The sequence below is a fragment of the Chroicocephalus ridibundus genome, chromosome 10 (genome assembly GCF_963924245.1).
Source record: "Chroicocephalus ridibundus chromosome 10, bChrRid1.1, whole genome shotgun sequence".
In the NCBI taxonomy this organism is placed as follows: Eukaryota; Metazoa; Chordata; class Aves; order Charadriiformes; family Laridae; genus Chroicocephalus; species Chroicocephalus ridibundus.
In genome coordinates this window covers 21,607,780-21,626,450 of record NC_086293.1, presented here as the reverse complement: position 1 = coordinate 21,626,450, position 18,671 = coordinate 21,607,780, and the positions used below count along the sequence as shown (strand labels likewise).

Here is an 18,671-nt window from a genome sequence, read left to right as displayed (position 1 = left end):
CACCTTACAGGCCGCATCCCCCACCGCCTGCCCCTGGCGAGGACAGGCTTCTGCTGGGCCCTGGCCTTCGTGCTCCCCACGGCCCATGCTCCACGCCAAGATGGTGGCAGGGCCTGGAAGAAGAGAGCATCCAGGGCAGACCCGGCCTCCGGGCAGTGGGGCTCTGCACTGGGGCTCATGGGGCGGTTTTGTTCCTCCCACCCGTCGCAGGGCCGGGCAGGGGACGCGGCGTCCCGAGAGTGACGGCTACAGCCTAGGCCGCGTCCGTCCTCCGCTCCCCGTCCCGCAAAGGTGCGGCCGGGGACGCAGCACCTTTAACGCGCGGCGGGTCCGGCCCTGGAGTCCCGCCTCCCGCCCCTTCCCATTGGCTCGCGCCGCTATTTCTGTCAGCCTCTTTGACAGCACCTCTCTCAGCTTGGTCTCTGATTGGCCGGAGTGGCACCTCTCTCGGGGGCTCTCTCTCAATAGCGCTTCTGGGCCCTGCCGAAAAGGAGCCGGCCCGTCTGCGCTAGCTCTGGCGGCGCGGCGCTCTGCTTGAGCCGCTGTTTGGCCACGCTCCCTGGCTGAGGGGAGCGGCGGGGCCGGGGCCTGGGATGGCGGGGCTGGGCCCCCGCGACTGAGCGCCGGGGAGGCAGGGCCGGGCGGGCCGGGCCCGCGGCGGGTAGGAGCGGAGCCGGCACCGGCAGCGGGGGCTTATGGGGAGAGGGGTTTATAGGGAGGGGCGGCGGGGCACTTCACCCCGGGGCGGTGGGGCCTGCCCCGGCGGCACGACCCGGCCGCGGCCCGCTGAGGTGAGCGGAGGGGCGGTCGACCCCGCGTGAGCGGGGAGCCGGGACGGACCTGGCAGCCTCCGGAGGTTCCCCAGTTGCCCGGGTCTGGCGTACAGGCAGGAAAAACAGCTTCGTGTCTCGCCCGGGGCGCTGGGGGCGTTCGGCACAGCCGGGACCGGCCCGGGGGCCACCGGTGGCCGGGGCGGACCTCGCTGCTTTCCGGGTTTCTGCCCGGCCCTTCGCAAACGCTTCAGCGCGTCCCTGGAAGGCAGCTTTGTGCCTCCTTTTGAAGCCTGGGAGCCTCTGGAGGCGCCTCTGCCCAGCCTAAGGGATGGAAAGTCATTTAAGGTTTTCTCCGTGTCCCTGGTTCCTTCAGCAGCCTTTAAAATAGTCCGCGTTTCCTTCCCAGCAGAGAACGAAGTGACCGTGTGCTGTTACTTCACTTAACGTGCCGCCTTCTTGCTTGTTGCCGGTGCACCCGCCTTCTAGAAGAAAAAAAACAACCCAAACCAAACAACGAAAAACTTAAGATACTTATTTCTGAAAGGTATCCCTGAACATGTCTGGTGCTTTTGGGCTATTGTTGATATTTCTCCTTTTGTTTTTTTTTTTTTCTTTGGTTGTTTTGTTTTTTAGTGTTGCAGTTCCTTTCTGTTCAGCTTAGTTCAGAATGAGATGTGAGAATGAAACTTGGAGAAAAGAGAGAAAACGTTTCTTGGTCACTGGTGGAAAGTCCTTGTTGTGTGAGTTTGTTCTAAATTGCAAAATATAATTGTTGTGACCAAGAGTGATATTGGAAGAACCATCTTAAAAAGGAAGAGGAAACAAAAAGCTCTTTTTTTTTTTAAGCATTTAAGTTATTGAAGTAACAATACATTTAAGCAGGAATCTGGTCAGTGCAGTTTTCTCTTGCAAAAAAACAGTGTTTTAAGGAGAAATCTTAACCCTAGTATGATCTGTACTTGCAAGACTTTCTGATACAGTTTTCAGAAAGAAAGGAAAAAAACTTTCATTTTTTATTACTATTTATTTTATTCTAGTGGCGTGTAATTCATCTTTATGTGCGTGGACTTCACGAGCACTGCCAGTGATTTGAGCCCTGAATTTCACTGAGCTTTGATATGGTTACGGTACCATGAATTGAGAAACAGCCTCCCCTCGGTGAGAGGCAATCGGTGTCGCTGAAGGTGCAGCTGAACCTTCCCCAACACAGTCCCAGCATCCTACCAGTTGGGCAGATGTTCTTGATCTGAATGCAACTTGGGAGTCCAGCGCCTGGACAGGGGGATAGTTCTCAGCCAAGTCGGGCTGACTTCAGCTGTAGTGTAGAAAACCGTTTTATTTTGTTTTCAGGTGTATGGTGAATAGAGCTGCCTGCTAGAAGAAAAAGGGAGACAAGGACTGTGGCACTGGTTTTCTTTTATGTGGCTACGGGGTGATTTTACCCCTATTGCGTAGGTTGGGTTGGCTGAAGTGAACATCCCCGTGGAGGCAGGGTGTGGTGCATGATCTCTTGGATATGCTCAGCTGACTGGATTTATTTTGGACTAGACAGGGCAGGGGTTGGGACAGTGTGCTGTAAGGAGCAGTGTTGCTGGGGATGATGAAGTCTAGCCGGATCCTTACCATGAGTTCCTGATCCTGTCATCGTGGAATTTTTGCTGGTGATTTTGACAGGAATGGGACAGTTCTCCACATGCTTGCTGTAGGCCTTAGCTATTAGAAAAGCATGGGGATCGTGCTGTCTGGCTGATGGCTTTGGCCGCCGTTTCTTATCATGTTGGATGTTCTGTTGCTCTGCCTTTGTGTATACTTCATCTTGGGAGGAAGAATAGGATACTAATACAAGGCTGTAGCGAGCAGTCTGCCTGAGAGGTAAGCTTGATTCTGCTTTGCCCTTTGAAACCTCGTGACTGGAGCTCTGTTACATGGGGCCAACTCCTCTTCTTATCAGCGGCTTGCTGCTGGTGTGTGATAGTGGTGGCATCTAGGGAAAAAGAATGGAGCGTGTTTGTTCTTTTTATAAGGAAGCTGTTTTTCCCATGTAGTTCTCTTGCAGCTTTATGTTTGAGCTCTTTTCAGTGTGAGAGGCAGATCAAATTCCTTGTCCCAGAAGAGGTATTAGGAGGTTGTGATGGTTTGGAGTTGGTGACACTCTTCTGCCCATCTTCTGTGAGGTTTTTCTCTAGCTTTCCCAGCTTTTTTAAAAATGAGGTAGAATTTTTTTCTATGTTGGCAAATGTGAACACACTTGTCCTCGCTGCTGCTGAAATACAGTGGTGTTTCAGAGGAAGAGAATGGAGCAAAATGATTAACAGAAAATCATTCTCAATGGTGTCAGCTCAGAGAAGTGAGAAGCTGTAGGGAAGAGAGAGAAGTCTGGAATATGGAAGCTGTTCGCTGGAGTCTCTACTAGAACTACGATTTTTTGGCACAGATTTTGCCTGCCGTCTCAGCACAAAGTTGATCTTTCCAGGTCTGCATGTGTTTATTTAATGTGACGTTTCTTGTGTCGCGCAGCATACGGCAGTCGCAAAAGAAAAATCCCAGCTCAGCAAGTATCTGTCAGCATGGATGAATCAAAGGGAGGGTTTGTTAGCTGAGGGTGGCATGATCACCTTGCCCCTCAGAAGACCTGGGAGGAATTTCAGCCTCTGAAGAGAAAGAAGAGTCTCTGGCTGACAGTCTCAAGCAGTTTGTTGAGAAGGTGCTACTGAACTCTTAAGAGCTCAACAGATGACACAAGGCTGTGCTGATTCTTTCCAACTTGTGAGTCACCCAGAACCTCACAGGAAAAATACCTTCTGAGTCCTGTCGTGCAGGCTGTCAGTTTTTGCCATGCCAGTCAGGGCTGAAGTCAAACAGGGAGATTTTTTTTTTTGAGATGCATCCCGGACTGACCTTAGCACACAGACTTGTGCTGTTTCTGGCAATATGCATCTTTAAGATGCTGGTTGATAGAGATTTATTATTTTTTTTAATCTGTGTGTTGTCTGTGACCGCTTCTTCGGGCAGTGCCAGGAGAGATGGTAGGACCTTGTGTTTGCATTCAGCTCGTAGCTAGTCAAGTGCCTTAAGGTGAGGGTTGCTGTTGTAGGGTGGGAAGAGGAGAGGATTTGCACGAAATGATATATTAAATTAGGAGTAGGCTTAGTAAGGTAAATCAGGTCAAAACTCCTAGTATATACTAAATGCAGCTCTGAAGTACTGTGTGCCATAGTCCACTTAAGCTTCCAAGGTGATCATAGAACAAACAGAGGGATAAACTGCTGCTGTTGTTTCTGCCGAAGCCAGTGGCACAGGTTCGAAGTGTGTGGAGTTTTATGGACAGCAGAGCAGAGTTTCCCTTTAATTTCTGGAGGGACAGTTAATGCCGCAGCAGCGTAGGGCCTGGGGGATGGACAGGTGTGATGTGATGGACAGGCAGAAAAGATGTGAATGATCTCTCAGGAAAGGCAGCTCAAAAAAGTTTCGTCAGGGGAGCGGAAAGTTCTGTGTTGTCATCTTTCCAAGGGACAGGAGAGGTATAAGGTAGGTCAGGCAAAAGAACCGAGTGCCATGACCTTTCTGATTCTGACCATAACTCTCTGCTGCCCCAGAGTTTGACCTTAGGAAACCTGTTAGGTAGGGCTGCGTCTGGTTCTGGGTTTGTAAGGTACCAGTGGTGATGCCGATCTGTGTCTGAGACGTGAGTGCAATGCAGTTGAGACCGGTGGATGTAAAGAAGTTGGGAGAACTTTATGCTAACAGGGTTTTAGAAAGGCACTGTCTTTTCACAGCCTTACTGTTCTTCTTAAAATCAGAACAGTTCTGATGTCTTGCAGAGGCTGGAAGAAAAATGCTGAATTTTGGCTTTTGCCAGTGTCGGTTTTAGAAGATAAAGAGTCTGTACAGTCCCTTTAGGTAAAAGTATATGTGAGGCTCTCCCTGCTCTCAGACTGTAGGGTTGGTAACAGCAGCGTGTTTTAGGTAGGGGATTTCATTTTTAGTTTGCAATAGTTTAAATCAAATCATTGACTATAGCTTCTTGATCTTGGGAGTTAGAATGATAATTAATGTTCTGGTACAGCAGAATTTCTGTCTCCATCCAATGATGCCACGTATTGCTGCTGAGTCTTGATTTCTTCTATGAATCTGCTAAAGCTCAAAAATTCACAAAATTTAATCCAGCATAGGATTACAGTATTTTGAAGGTGCTTGTTACTCTGATATAAGGTAGTGGGTTTGTACTGTCCACCCTAATGGCTGTGTGCAGAGTAAGGGCAGGTGGCATTTCATTGTGTAATAGAGTCTTTCTGATAATGATAATTTGCTGTAACGAGCAGGAAGCAGTTATGCAGGAGCCTAATGGCAGGGATGTGTTTTTTTAGCCCTGACTCACAACTGATTTAATGTTGCTTTTTGTCTCTGCTGTGGTTGTCTTGCACTGCGTTTGACCTGGACCAGAAGGAAGGCAGGATGTCTGTGATGAGATTATCCGTGTCTGACAACATCACGCATTCGACTGCCCTGGTGACAGCACTGGATAATGTGACGACTTTGTCCCCGACAACAACGCAGGCAATCAATGACACCAACATCACTGTGCCGCACAAGTGCCTGTTGTTGCTTTATGAGGACATTGGCAAGTCCAGGTGAGATGGAGGAAATGGGACCGTGGTCTGGCCCTCGGCCAGGGGAAAGAGCTTTCTTTCTCAATTTGGTTGAGAAGGGACCAGGGCTGGTGCCTTGCCTTCTGGATGCTGAAGAACAGGAAAAAAACCTGTTTTATTTACTTCTTGCAGAGTCCGCTACTGGGATCTTCTGCTCCTGGTTCCCAATGTGCTTTTCTTTATGTTTCTTCTCTGGAAGCTGCCCTCTGCCAGGGCCAAAATCCGGGTCACTTCCAGCCCAATCTTCACCACATTCTACATACTAGTGAGTACCGCTCTGTTCTTTTGAACTGATGAGTGAGTTTTTTATTACCACTCATGAACAATATCACTGAACGAGTAGAGAGAGAGTGTAGACCACATCTCACAGGGATAAAGTCTGTTTTTAGTTGAAGGTATACTACAAGAAGTAGACACAGACTTATTTTTTTGAAAAATTTTTCACTGTCTGAATTCTGCTTTTCACAGATTCTGGGACCGTATCTGCTGGATTTGGTGGATTTTGTTCTCCTGTGGTGATTTTTTTTTTTTTCTTCCCCCAACTTTTGTTGCTTTTCTGTCACAGAATTTAGCATCTTACACTCTCTTGTTCCTTGCAGTCACATGTGACATAAAACCAGCTTCTTGCTGGGCTAGTGAGAGTGAAACACTGGAGAATCCATGAAGCTGTTAGAAAGCTTGGTCATTTGCTGTAGAAACTGGTGATGTGACAAGGTTCTGCTTAGTCTGGGAATGTGGACACCCAACCCTGCTAGTTTCTTCCCCATCATATCAAAGCGACTGCTGACTTGAGGATGTTCTTGTAAATTCTTCAGGTGGAAACAGAATAGATAGGCAGTACAGTTACAACTCTTAATGTGTAAGACCTTGTCTGTTCTCCTCTCCTCAGTGTAAAAAGGCCTGGGCAACTTTTGATCATGTTAAAGTAGTCTCTGTAGTAATCTCCAAACTTTATACTTATTAACTGTGATACCGCTCACAGGGCATGGTAAGTGCATGCTAAGGACCTACCTGGATTTGTTTAAAAATGTCATTCAGAAGCTTTATCATAGGTGCTTTTTGAGATCTTGGCTTGCCTTAGTATGTAGCATATGTTTGCTCTTCCTCAGTGAGATTAGTACAGGTTGTAGAAGTAAACGTGTGTTTGAATTGAGTTAGATGGGAGGCATCCTTCTTTGGGTTGTCTACAGGTGATGTCACAGCAAAACCCAAGACGCATCAAAACCAAATTTGAGCTAGTTGCAACAACTGAATCTTTGGTGGAAAGTCTTGTTAGCTCTTTCAGGCCTGGAGTGTGGGCACTGGGCTTGTGCACAGCTGTGGGTAACCAGGCATGCACAAAAATGCTCCAAACTTCTAAAAATATTACCAGGCATTTCCAGTCTGGATTTAAATCTTCCTTTATGCTTACATTAATGGACGTGGCTCAATAGAAAGTTCATGCCAAAGGCTTTGAAAAGCAAAACTCCCAAGAAACCAAAGGGAAGAAAAAAGTGAACTGACCGTATGCTGTCGACTTCTTCAAAACAGAGTGAGAAACAGGAAGAGTGGTGAAACAGCCTTAGAGGAAAACACTTTAGTTCAGTTTGATCTTCTGGACTATGATATTGGGAAATGAGGATGTAAGTGTGTTCTGTGAGGATTTCCTTTCAAACAGCTGTTTGTCATGTTTTGAAGGAATGCTTTCTTGTGGAGTCAGTGATTAAAACGAAGTTAATAGATTTGAAAGAGTCTCTACCTACTTAGAGAGGAAGCAAAAAGGGTGTGTGTTCCTCTCCAATAAGTTGTTGCTGCTTCAGAACACTGTATATTCAGGGACCCTTCTTCTTGTCAGTGTTTTGTCCCAGAGTTTTCCACCCCAGGAGGACTGTTGTATTATTCTCTCATGGCATTTGCATCCCTTCTTCCTCTAAGGAGGAAATATTCAGCTGTAGGTGGCTTATTGGTCATTTCTATTCTCCAGACACCTTGGAATCAGCTTGGACTCTGTTCTCCAGTAGATTTGGGTGTCTCATACCTGCATCATTAGAATTAGCCTGTGACTTGGAGAATTTTATCTGGAAAAATCTGCTTTCTTAGAGGGTAAGTGCACAGTGGAGGGTAGATAGATCCAGCTGAGCTCTTAATTGCGTAGTATGGCTGTGACAGCACAGGATTGGTAAATTAGCCTTGCTGAGCTCCATGCTGTCATGCTTAAATGGTGCATGAGATGACTTGTGTATCCTTGTGTTGTGCTGTGCAGCAAGGTAAGATACTTTAAAGCTGTTGGCTGCAGCTAAGTTTTTTCCTCCGTGTTCCTGATCATTGTCAGTGTTGAGTGAGAGAACTGCAGATTTTAGTTTTGTCACAGATCTGAAGTGTAGTTGGTATTGAGTGGCTTCTGTTATCTGATGCGATACATTTATTCAGTCATACCAAGCACTTGATCTTGAAATTTGGAGGGATATGGTTTTTGTCTGGTTTTTCTCCTCCCCTGCCCCAGTGGACTGAAGGGTGGGAAGACTGCCTATAAAGGTACTGTTGTAAGGAGTGGATGAGACCTCTTTGGAGCTGTTTAATCTGACCATTGAGGAAATTTTTTCCTTGCTAAATTCTAAGCCAGTACTCTTTCATCTAACAGGCCTGAGGAATCTTCTTTGGGAAATTAACTCCAATCTGCTACAGGAAATCCTTAGTACATGTTGTCAGGCTTGAAAGCTGACCTGGAAATGGTATTCCAAAAGGGTTCCTGGTCACTGCTGCATATGTGCCTTTTGACATGAGTTCACTTTTGGTTATCTTCTTGTGTAGGTATTTGTGGTGGCTTTAGTTGGTATTGCCCGTGCTGTTGTCTCCATGACTGTGAGTGCCTCTGATGCTGCCATGGTCGCTGATAAGGTAGGTACAGTACTGATTTTGAGAATCTCTGCTTTGTGCAGTTCTGGTCACAGCAATCTGCTAAGGCTTCCCTTTTATGCACATAGAAGAAGAATGTGTTTTCTTCCAGTAGTCATAGCTATAGCTACTATGGAATCCTGTTCTGATAGCTGTATCTAAATGATCACAACATCCAGGGCTGTAAAACAATGGACTTCCAAAAATAGTCGCACAGATGGCGGTAGCAAAACTTTCCTGTTGCAGAGATGGAATGACTCTGCTTTGCAAGAGCTAAACATTCAGAGACCTTTTGTGGATAGGCAAGACCTGGCCTTTGTTACTCTTGCAATATTTGAGTGGCTCTTTGAAAAATACTTAATTCTTTCGTATTGAAAGCAAATAAAACCGAATGCCCTTTTGAGACTGATACCTGAACGTCGTTGCAGCCACTCTGAGCACAGGGTGAACCCTTAGCAAACAGGAAATAGCTTTGTACGTGCTGTTCCTTTGCAGTTATTTGACTTGTAGCAGAATATTAGCTAAACCAAAAAACTCTGTAGTTCTTGAGCTGTTAGAGGAAGGAGAGCCACCCATAAAGTACAAGTCTTCTGGCTTTATTCTCTGGGATCAGTGCGGTTCTTTTGCTTTCCCTTTAATGTTACGTGTCAAAGCATTGCAATGTGCAGCTTGTTGTGAGTGGCTGGATGTTTGTAGCATTTTAATTCGCCTCTGTTGAATAGATGTAGGTCCAGGACTTGAATAATGGAGAAGAGGTGAGAAGGTGCTTTTCTTCAGCTCTGTTGGTGTTGTAAGTGCACCTTCGTGGGAAGTCATGCACTAAGACACGTACTCGGTCAATTTTTCCTGTAAAAAACACGCGTTCTATCATGTCTATTATATTTCTTTTGTTTTCTCTCTCTCATATATATATATATATATATACACACGCACATATATACACTGTATTTTCTGAGGTTAGAAGTGCCTCACCAAATGCCTCTTAAAATATTGTGTATCTTCAAGAGGGGAGTGCCATTCAGTGTTCAGAGGAAAGGGGTTAATAAGCCAGAACCTGGGTTCTTTTTCTAGGTTTGACACTGAGTTATTTCATGACTACCTGAGAAGTTGCCTCGCCTGCTGGTTTTTTGGTCTTGTTTCACCAAATAAAGCCTGGTAATGAAAATGATAAACTGGAAGGGGGAGGGCTTTAGAGTTTAATGCACTTTAGATTTCAGGACCAGTAGCTTTGGAGGAGTGCAGAATACTGAATTTATTCAGTCATAACTGTACTGCAGAATCTACTGCTTTAAGAACTGGCCCTGTTTAATATTAGATTTTTAAGGTCGTCTTGGGTTAGTGCTCCTTGGGAGTACAGCAGAAAGAGCACATCCAAGACAAGTGACGGATCCTCAAGTGTGGCATACCATGGCCACTTCCTCTCTCCATAGGCATGCTGTTTGCTTGCTCCCACACAACTGTTCTGTTTCACAGGCATGGACAGGGCTTGGAACAAGCATATAATTAACATCCCTACAAAACATGAGGAAGGTTTGTGGAAATTACCTGCTCTGTTCAGAGGCTGTCATCCTCTGGAGCAGAGAGTGGAGTTTCGCTCTATTAACTTCCGACTGGTTCCTGGCTCTGTCTAATCATGTTTGTCTGGTTTCTGTTATCCCTCAGATCCTGTGGGAGATCACAAGGTTCTTCCTTCTGGCGATTGAGCTGAGTGTGGTGATTCTAGGCCTTGCCTTTGGTACGTGTCAGGAGGTTTTTGAGTGCTTTGAATGTCTTCTATTCCCTTTGATTCCACAGAGGCTGCATCTGTAAGTTTGTGGAGATGCTGATTCTATAACGTGAAGGAGCTCTAGAGTAAAAACAAAGGACAAATTGTGCAGTTTTAGTTAGAAATGGCTGAAAGCCTGATTATATTTACAGATCAATGGCTTGTGCAATTTCAGGATTTATTTGTGCCTTGTTTGTCCTGCATGCATGTGGTGAAGGAGTGTACAGCTTAGTTGAAGAAGGCTTATGCAAAGATCAACTCTCTGATCTTTGCTTCAACCCCATTTTCTTTAAGATGATTCCTTTGAGGGTCCTTCTGTCCCCCCCTTGGTTGGTTTTATTCCATCCTGGCTTCATTCAGCTGCTATAACTGTAGCTGCAATCTATAACTTTACTTTTTTCAGAGTTGTTGTACGAGTGAAAATGCTGTTTGGAGCAGCTCTTCGTGTGGGTCGGCGGTAGGAGAGAGGGAAGTTGGTAGGTGTCACTGTTGCATCTGCCAGTGGGACATCTGAGCACTAGTTCTTTTATCTTTTGAGGGCTCATAGAATAACTTAGGTTGGAGGGAGCTTCTGGAGATTGTCTGCTCCAGCATATTCCAGTGCAGCTTTCTCTAAATTGTGTAAGCCCTTTTTCCCTGCTCTAACCCAGTCCCCCATCAGCGTTTTCCTGAGAAGAAATGTTACAGCATATCAGTGTACACGATACTGGAGTAATTCCTGACTATTTTTTTTTTTTGTAACCCCAGGGGAAGGACTTAGTTGATTTCTGTATATTAGTGTGGGCAGAAGGAAAGCAAGTTAAAACTTGTTGTTTTGTATTATTTTGTCTGTGAAAGGCTCAACTCTCTGAACAGGGAAGCAGTTTCTAGCGGTTGAGTGAGCTCTAACCTTCCCTTGAAAGCCTCTGGAAATATAAATGTGGTCCTTTGTTGGTTTTGAAGAGAACTGATTTTTACCAGGGCTGGGATCACATCCTGAGTCACTTCTGTATTCCTTAATTCCAGGTCACCTGGAGAGCAAGTCAAGTGTGAAACGTGTTCTGGCAATCACTACAGTGCTGTCTCTGGCATATTCTGTCACCCAGGTGAGTATATTGGAGCAGAGAATTAGTCTTTGCAAAAGAGGGGACTCCGCTTGGAGTGCAGCAGTTAGGTGTGGGACTCCTATCTGGAAAGTGGCAGCTTTGCTCTTTGAATGAGATTTTGGGGGGAGATTGTATGTTTGTGGCAATGTATCAGGATGCCCAGAGCATACACCAGACTGTATCTCCCCGTCCTCTTCATGGCAGGAACGGCTCCGCCAAGGTCAAGACATGAGATGAGGTTTAGATGGATTGTCTTGTTTAGTGAATCTTGGAACAGGAGAGAAAGTTTTCCACACCTGAGCCACAAGTTTTGAATCTAGCCTCAAGTGCCATTAAAACTAGATAGACAGATGTGAGGTGTTCTTGTCAGATAAGAGCAGTGCACTGGGCCTCATTTCCTGAGTCTTGGAGAGCTGAGAGCTCCTGCTTCCCTTCAAACTAGCATCTGGCTTGCTAGCTCAGTTTATTAGCTGTGTCTCCGTCTCTCTGAACAATGCAGTGTGTGTCCGGGTTTATTCTCCTTGGTACATAAGTGGTCAGCCTTGTGCCTCTATACTTGACGCAGCACCAGAATAACACATAGATCTTTGTTTTTTGACCAGGCTCTTGCTTGCAGAGGCAGCGGGCTGATCATTGCCACATGATCATGCTGAAGGAGCCTCATTAAATATCAAGTGTTTGAACTATGTCTGGGTTCAGTGGTGCTTACAAACACTTTTCTCTCTCCACTGTCTGCGTGGTAGCTTCTGTTCATACGATTTTTCAGGAATTCAAGTGAATGAGACAGTGTCCTTTCCCAACTCTTGCACAAGCGTTGGCTTTTGTATTCTGTATATTTCATCAAAGGTCTACTTTAAAGATGGAAATGTAAATGGAACTCTGTCTATTTCAAACAGATGTCTAACTGCTGCATCTGCAACTGCTTCCATCCCCTATCCTTTCCGTCAGTCTCTCTCCTGGAATGTCATCGATGCTGGTTTCCTTCAGATGCACATTCCTGACACTTTTTTCCTCTCACTTCTTGTCTTCAGTTTCTTCCTTTTCTCCTGTGTGAGGTTAATTTGGTCTAAGCAGAGCAATGGTTGGGTCTTAGGTGGCAGGGACAGCTGTTGTCTGGACTTCTTTAAACACAGTCTCCTTTGTCCAGACACCCACTCTAGTGAGGATGCTGCCTATAACAGAATCATGTTGGTGCCACTTCTCTCCTAGGGCACCCTGGAAATCCTGTATCCTGATGCTCACCTCTCAGCAGAAGACTTCAACATCTATGGCCATGGAGGGAGACACTTTTGGCTTGCCAGCTCCTGTTTCTTCTTTCTGGTAAGTACTGGGCATGTGTCATGCACTCTGATAGCTTCTTTGTATTTTCTAAATGGGGCAATGAGGATGATTTGTGTATGATAAAGCGCTAGTCCCCCTCCTGCCTGATACAGTGCAGCACGGATGCTTCTCGTGCAGCAGGAGAGCTGAAGCAATAAAGGTTTGGTGGGAGTGGTGTAAGCTGTGGCAGCTGAATTCCATCTGAATGGAGATGTTCTTCACTCCATTGTTTCTCAGTGACCGGTCTTTGTGTGCTGATGGGAGTGAGGTGTGGGGCCTTCACATCTGCACAGAGTTTAATATCAGGGCACCTCTGCCCTGAGACATCCAGGGAGCGTGTTACACCACATGCCATTCCTGCAAAGAATTTTGAGTTCAGTTATCAAGCAGCTGTGGAACAGTTAGTTCTTTGTCTCAACAGGTCTATTCCTTGGTGGTGATTCTTCCAAAAACTCCTCTGAAAGACCGGATTTCTTTGCCCTGTAAGTGACTATAGTGTGTTCCATAGTATAGGTGGAGACAGCGCCAGAATGAAACATAGGTGGGAGTAAGAGGTTCCTGTATCTGGTTGTGCTGCAGGTACATCCCACTGTCTCTGTGTACAGATACATGGCAAAGGACTGATAAGTTATCCCATGAAAAATAGTATGTTGTATCGTTTGGAGGACAGAGTAAGAGCAATTACATTGTTACTTCAGTAGCTAAATGATTACATTAAGAAAACAAGATTTACTGCTCAGTTAATGATACAGATGTAATGTAAATACATAATCTTCAGAGAGCCATAAGAAATGGCTTCTAATAATAGCTTCCTTTGAAATTCATGTATGATGTTAAAGTGTACGTGGTGGTCATCCCCTGGGAAAGAAAGGCTAATTGGGAATCGCTTAGTAATTTTTATCTGGGCATTCACTTTATTAAGATGCTTCTCTGGTTTTTCTTCTTGTTGCAGAGCATCTGCAGTTCTTCCTTAGGGAGGGAAGCTTTTACTGAGCTGTTTGCATTGGGCTGTTCTCTCTCTTAAGTAGTGTCGGCACCTATGTGTGGGTACCCTGAGGGAGCTGATGTGTGTGGCAGATGCCACAAGCAGGTCATCCTGGGCCTCATCTGCCTAGTGTCCAGCGTACCCTGCTGCTCCTGTCTGGGTCTCCTGAGCAGTTTTGTTAGTGCTGTACATCAGAAGGGCACAGATGCTGGTTCAGCTGTGGGTTTTTTGTTTGTTTTTCTTATGTTCAAGTATGTGACTGACACTTGTTCCAGATGCTTGCCAAGAAAGTCTGTGCATGTGTTGCCATGACTATGTGCTTTCAAAACCCATCTTGTGTGTGTATACACATGCAGGAGGGTGTGGTTTAGTCCGCTATACCTGCATCAGTCCTGCCAGAAAAATGCAGCCTTAGTTCTTCAGGAGTTCTTAAACAGACAAGATGGTGAGAGGCTTCTGTTGGGTTTGCCATCTCCATCAAATGGATTTGCACTGGGCTAGTGCTTATGAGGTTGAGCTTCACCTGTGTCCATGTCTTTCCTACAGCCAGGAAGAGTTTTTATGTTTATGCTGGAATCCTGGCACTGCTGAACCTGGTGCAGGGCCTGGGCAGTGCCCTCCTCTGTGTGGATATCATAGAAGGACTGTGGTATGTATGCTGGGGGAGCAGGTCTGCAGCCCAGTTCCTCATGTTGCATTTGAGTGTCTCTCAACGCTGCCTCTCCCAAGAAAACAAACTTGTGCTGTGTTCCTAAGAAGGAATAAAGTTGTTGAATCTGTTTTGTGCCAAAAGACCTCTGAGTGGTCAGGAAACTCACACTGGAGAGGTGTGTGGAGCTGCGTGCTCTGCAGTGGTCTTGTTCTGCAGGGATGAGTGTCGCTTCTGTGAGTCAAAAACTGGGAGCACTAAGACTGTGCTCTCGATCAGACCTTGGGTTTTGGGATGGTTCCCTCATGAGTGTCTAGGAGCAGTGACGCATGTTGATGGCAATACTTTGCATCAGTTTGAATTTGTTTAGCACAAGACTTGTCTTGTGCTGTGCTTGGGCACTCTGGAGGGAAATGGGATCATTCTGGGGGGATGTGGTGGGTGTTATCCAGCTGTATTGTGCTTGAGTGCTAAATTCCTTCGTGTTCCCTTTTGCCGTTGACAGCTGCGTTGATGCTACCACGTTCCTTTACTTCAGCTTCTTTGCACCTCTCATCTATGTGGCGTTCCTGAAAGGCTTCTTTGGGTGAGTAGCCAGGAACAGAAGTTTAGAGGGTATATACAGTCATTTAATTGTTCTGCACCCAAATTCTCCCCATGTGCAGAATAAGGGCAGGGACTGGAATGCCAGTTAGGGAACCGGTTTTCAGTTTCTGGCCTTGCAGTTTTTCTTGTGTGATGCTGGGCCGCTTGCTTCTGTCCGAGACTTCTTTATACTCAAAGTAGAGCTGATAGTAACGTTCCTCTCAAACATTTAGGAGCATCACGTCTTCGGTGTCTGCATCCTGCTTAGTACAGTGTTACTGCTGAAGTTGGTAACTAAATGGTTAGTGAGAGATTGAGTCCCGGAAGAGTAAATGGTATCCTGGGTGAGTTTTGGGATATGTTTGTAGAGAGAATCTAGGGTTTAGGTAGCCCTTTGGCTGAGTACTCTGCGTACTGGGCCCAAGAGTCACCAAGTTTAAAGCACTCGGGAGTGTGATTCCTGGGTCGGGTTTGCCGCCATGTGGCCATTCAGAGGAAATGCATCTTCGTCGGAAAAACCGGGTGGTTTACTGTAGGCCTTAGCTTTTATTGTCCATAGGCAAGAAACAGCGGGCTTTAAAATAACTAAGAACATAAATTATTCCTAAAGTATCAAAATGTGCCTCCGCTGCCTTCTGAAATCAAAAGGGAACAGTGTCTGGAGTTAGAGATGGAAACTGCTGATCCCCAGGTGTTTGTATTTTGGTTTTCCTGATGCACACAGATGGAACTTGGGGTGGGCTCCTGTTCTGTTGGTGCCAGTAACCAGGCTGCTGTGGAGTCCAATGGTGTTTGGATGCTGTTGCCCTCAGTAATTCAGAACTCCCAAAGATCATAACACCTTTCCCGCACTGGAGTTGGGATTCTGTCATTCTTATTTCTTCGGTGCCTTAGCCCAAAGCTGCGTTTAGTATTACTATATGGCAATTACTCTACTAGGTATATTTCAGGACTAAAAGTTAGCGTGAAGAGTTTTTAGGGTCTAAATAAACAATTTCTTAGTGTTGCTGAGTTTCAGTTAAGGATAAGTGTCTATTATACTACATTGCTTAAACACGTATTTTTAATCACGCCAGGTCTGAACCGAAGATCCTTTTCTCCTACAAATGTCAGGTGGATGAACCTGAGGATGTGGATGTGCACCTACCCCACCCTTATGCTGTTGCCAAGAAGGAAGGAATGGATTCCGGGTTCTACTCAAGCACTCAAATTGACACCACAGCCTACCTGGATGACGTGGCCTCTATGCCGTATCATGTGGGCAGCATCAACAGCACAGACAGTGACCGCTGGAAAGCCATCAATGCCTAAGGCAGGGCTACCCGCTTCACACAATGCCTCATTCCTTTCCTTCCAGACTCCCTGATACTACAGCTGTTAGGATGTCCATTGGAAATCTGTCCTTGGCTATCTGCCATGGCTTTCCTCTCTTCCTTCGGATTTCCAAAACCTATTGTGGAATTAAGTTGGCAGCCCTAATCCTGTTGGAAAGAACGTTTTGTGTTGCTAACTGAGAACAATGTAGAAAAGTCTTGTTCGTAAACCTATAAATACTGAACCTTCCTGATCCTCCGTGTTCCAGATGTGAATATAACCCAGAAGACAGGCCTGACTGGCACCTCTTCCTTTTCAATGACTGAAAGCACTTGCCTGCCAATTAGGGGAATGGCGTTTAGGGATGAGGGTGTTGACTTGACTGCTGTATTGTACATATATATAGAATGGTTTGGTGGTTGAAACCAAAGATGGTCTTCCTGGGCTTTTTCAAGCAGCATGGCTGCGTGGGTCTTGTCATAATGCAACAGCATAGGTGGTGATAGCAGTGTCTGAAGAGGGAAGCCGGTCGGCTGAGCTCATCTCTAGTTTCAGCTAATACTGATGAAAATAATGAATTGCAGTTGCTAGGGGTTAAAAGGAGTGTTCAGAGCGTGTGGGAAGGAGAAGAGAGGTATGAAGAGGAATGAACTGTTCTTTGTGCCCTGGGAGCGTTTTGGGGGGCTAGTAGCCAGCAGCATGGATGTGAATGGACTGAACAATAGGGAGATGGAAGGACAGACAGTGCTGCTGTCCAGCTGAGCTGAAGGAGCTGTGAAACAGTCTGTGGAGGCTGTACTACTGTGCATCTGAGCTCACAAGAAAATCTAGGTAACAACACTGAATCAGGGCTGAGTTTCAAGAACAGAACCTGTGAGGTAGGTGCATTTTCCATCTGCACTCTGCTTCGTGGCTCTGGCAAGGTCTTGGAGGGTGCTGTGAAGGAGGAAGCTGACTCTGCAGATGAAGGCTCCAGAGATGTTCAGGTGCTTGAGGCAGAGCAGAAGCCCGTGATGAGTCCAGGCTGTCAGTGTTTAGTGACTGGAAACTCTCAAACACCATAGGCATGCTAGAATCAAGCTGGCTGGTGTTCTAAGTGGGGAGGCAAGTTGGGAGACGGGTGTGTTTCTCTGCCAGTGTCCTCTTATGTTGCAGTCAGATCCCCAGACTTCTGCTGGTCTGAATAGGTTTTATGGCTCAATATGTTGAAAATACTTATGCACACGTGGAGCGTGGTTCATTTAAAAACTATCTGGAACTTCTTATTAACCTCTTCCATGCTGGAAAAGGGACTACTGTTGTCTGAGCTGTCTGGCATGCAGTTTCAAGACATCGTGTTCCAGTCCAGGCACTGTTCAGCTGAAAGCTGCATCAGGCTGGTTTCTGGGACTTACTGTGCTCTCCAAGGATGAAGAGGTGTATTCCTCTAGCTTTGGGGGTGTTTTTCTACCTGAGTCCTCCAGGTAGGTGGAGATCTGCTATAAGCAATAGCAACTTTCCATTAGAGATGGTAGAAAGAGGGAATTTGAAATGTCTGGGGACTGTGTGAAACCCTTGCCCCAACTCACTGCTCTTCCTGAAGAATATTGAGGTAAGAGTTTCTGGGAAATCGTCATGCAGGGTGCAGCGTGGAGGTGTTAGATTGGGTCATGAGCAGGTAGGGGAAAGCATTTGCTACCAGTTGTTCCCACCACAGGGAAAGTTTGGGTAAGAACATGAAGTTCATATTGGTTGCCAAAACTATGCAGGCCCTTTTCTTATCTTTTTTTGTTAATGAACAATGCAGCCTCTCTCTTCTGCCTGTGGACTTTGCCCTGCAGGCCTCTAAGTAGCACTGGCACCTTGAAAATAAACACCACCCTCGCTTTTTTTTTTTAATTTACTTTTGAGGAAAAAAGGCCTCCGTTTGTCCATGTGCGAGAGCTGAATTGTCTCGTGGGTCAACAGCCTTTCACATTTCCCCTCCATGCAATGACCGTGTAAGGGCAACCGGGCATGTCAGCCCTTGCCGTGTTAGAGAAGTGTTCCATGCTCCTCCCGTCACTTGCTGTGAATCGGCCTGAGCCACGCTTGCTTGCTTACTCTAATAGGGATGGATGATGTGGTGCCTGAATTGCCCTGCTGCTGCTCCTATTGCTGCTTGCAACACCGATCCTGAGCTGCTGTTAGTGTGGGGAAACCTGCGAAGCGTCCCTGGAGTTGGTGGGTCTTGGACAGAGCCAAGAGATATGAAGGTCTTAAAGCAGTTGAGAAAGAAAGGGGCAACTGCTTTTCCGTCCCAAGGAGTATTTGCTGAAGGATCACCTGTGCAGGTGGTCGCCATGTGCATCCTGTCCTTCGCTGGCAGGACTCCAGTATTTCTGGAGCGTCCCGTCTTCTGCTGCTGAGGAGCTTCTGTGCTAGGTCATGGACTGACCTTCCTCCTGTTGTATTTTTATGTGTATATAATACTTTGGGCCACATTCCCAGTGGTCCTTGAGCAGAAGTGTGTTATGTGTGTGAGGGGGATGCAAAGAGAGAAAATATAGAATAAATGTATATTTTTGTTTGTAAAATAAAGAAATAAAATTAAGTTTGGCATAATTGTTCATACTTTCTTTCTCAAATGATCCGTATTATGGAGAAAAAAATAACCTTTTCGGTTTGACTTTTTTTTTTTTAAAGCCCTGAAC

At 46.0% G+C, this 18,671-nt stretch overlaps 1 protein-coding gene across 6 annotated transcripts; it reads left to right on the top strand.

The window, feature by feature from the left end:
* The first annotated feature begins 421 nt into the window (after positions 1 to 421).
* Positions 422 to 18,572, top strand: TPRA1 (transmembrane protein adipocyte associated 1). Of its 6 annotated transcripts, none has more exons than XM_063347801.1 (12): positions 422 to 661; positions 1,407 to 2,645; positions 5,217 to 5,404; positions 5,555 to 5,687; positions 8,213 to 8,299; positions 9,959 to 10,031; positions 11,067 to 11,146; positions 12,356 to 12,466; positions 12,888 to 12,948; positions 13,998 to 14,100; positions 14,606 to 14,686; positions 15,762 to 18,572. In XM_063347801.1, exons 3-12 carry the CDS (start codon positions 5,229 to 5,231, stop codon positions 15,994 to 15,996), a joined length of 1,140 nt encoding a protein of 379 aa, XP_063203871.1. In that variant the 5' UTR covers positions 422 to 661; positions 1,407 to 2,645; positions 5,217 to 5,228; the 3' UTR covers positions 15,997 to 18,572. The 6 variants fall into 6 exon arrangements, with proteins under 6 accessions (XP_063203871.1, XP_063203870.1, XP_063203867.1 ...); XM_063347800.1 differs by lacking the exon at positions 1,407 to 2,645 and adding an exon at positions 1,183 to 1,317 and having other exon boundaries at positions 5,220 to 5,404; XM_063347797.1 differs by lacking the exon at positions 1,407 to 2,645 and adding an exon at positions 1,183 to 1,317.
* Positions 18,573 to 18,671: the final 99 nt, after the last annotated feature.

Bases quoted from the DNA above. Each gene is read 5' to 3' on its own strand.
- TPRA1 (XM_063347802.1), top strand. From the start codon at position 5,229: ATGTCTGTGATGAGATTATCCGTGTCTGACAACATCACGCATTCGACT. The intron at 8,300-9,958 runs GTAGGTACAGTA...GTTATCCCTCAG, and splicing joins CTGCCATGGTCGCTGATAAG to ATCCTGTGGGAGATCACAAG. The intron at 14,101-14,605 runs GTATGTATGCTG...TGCCGTTGACAG, and splicing joins GATATCATAGAAGGACTGTG to CTGCGTTGATGCTACCACGT.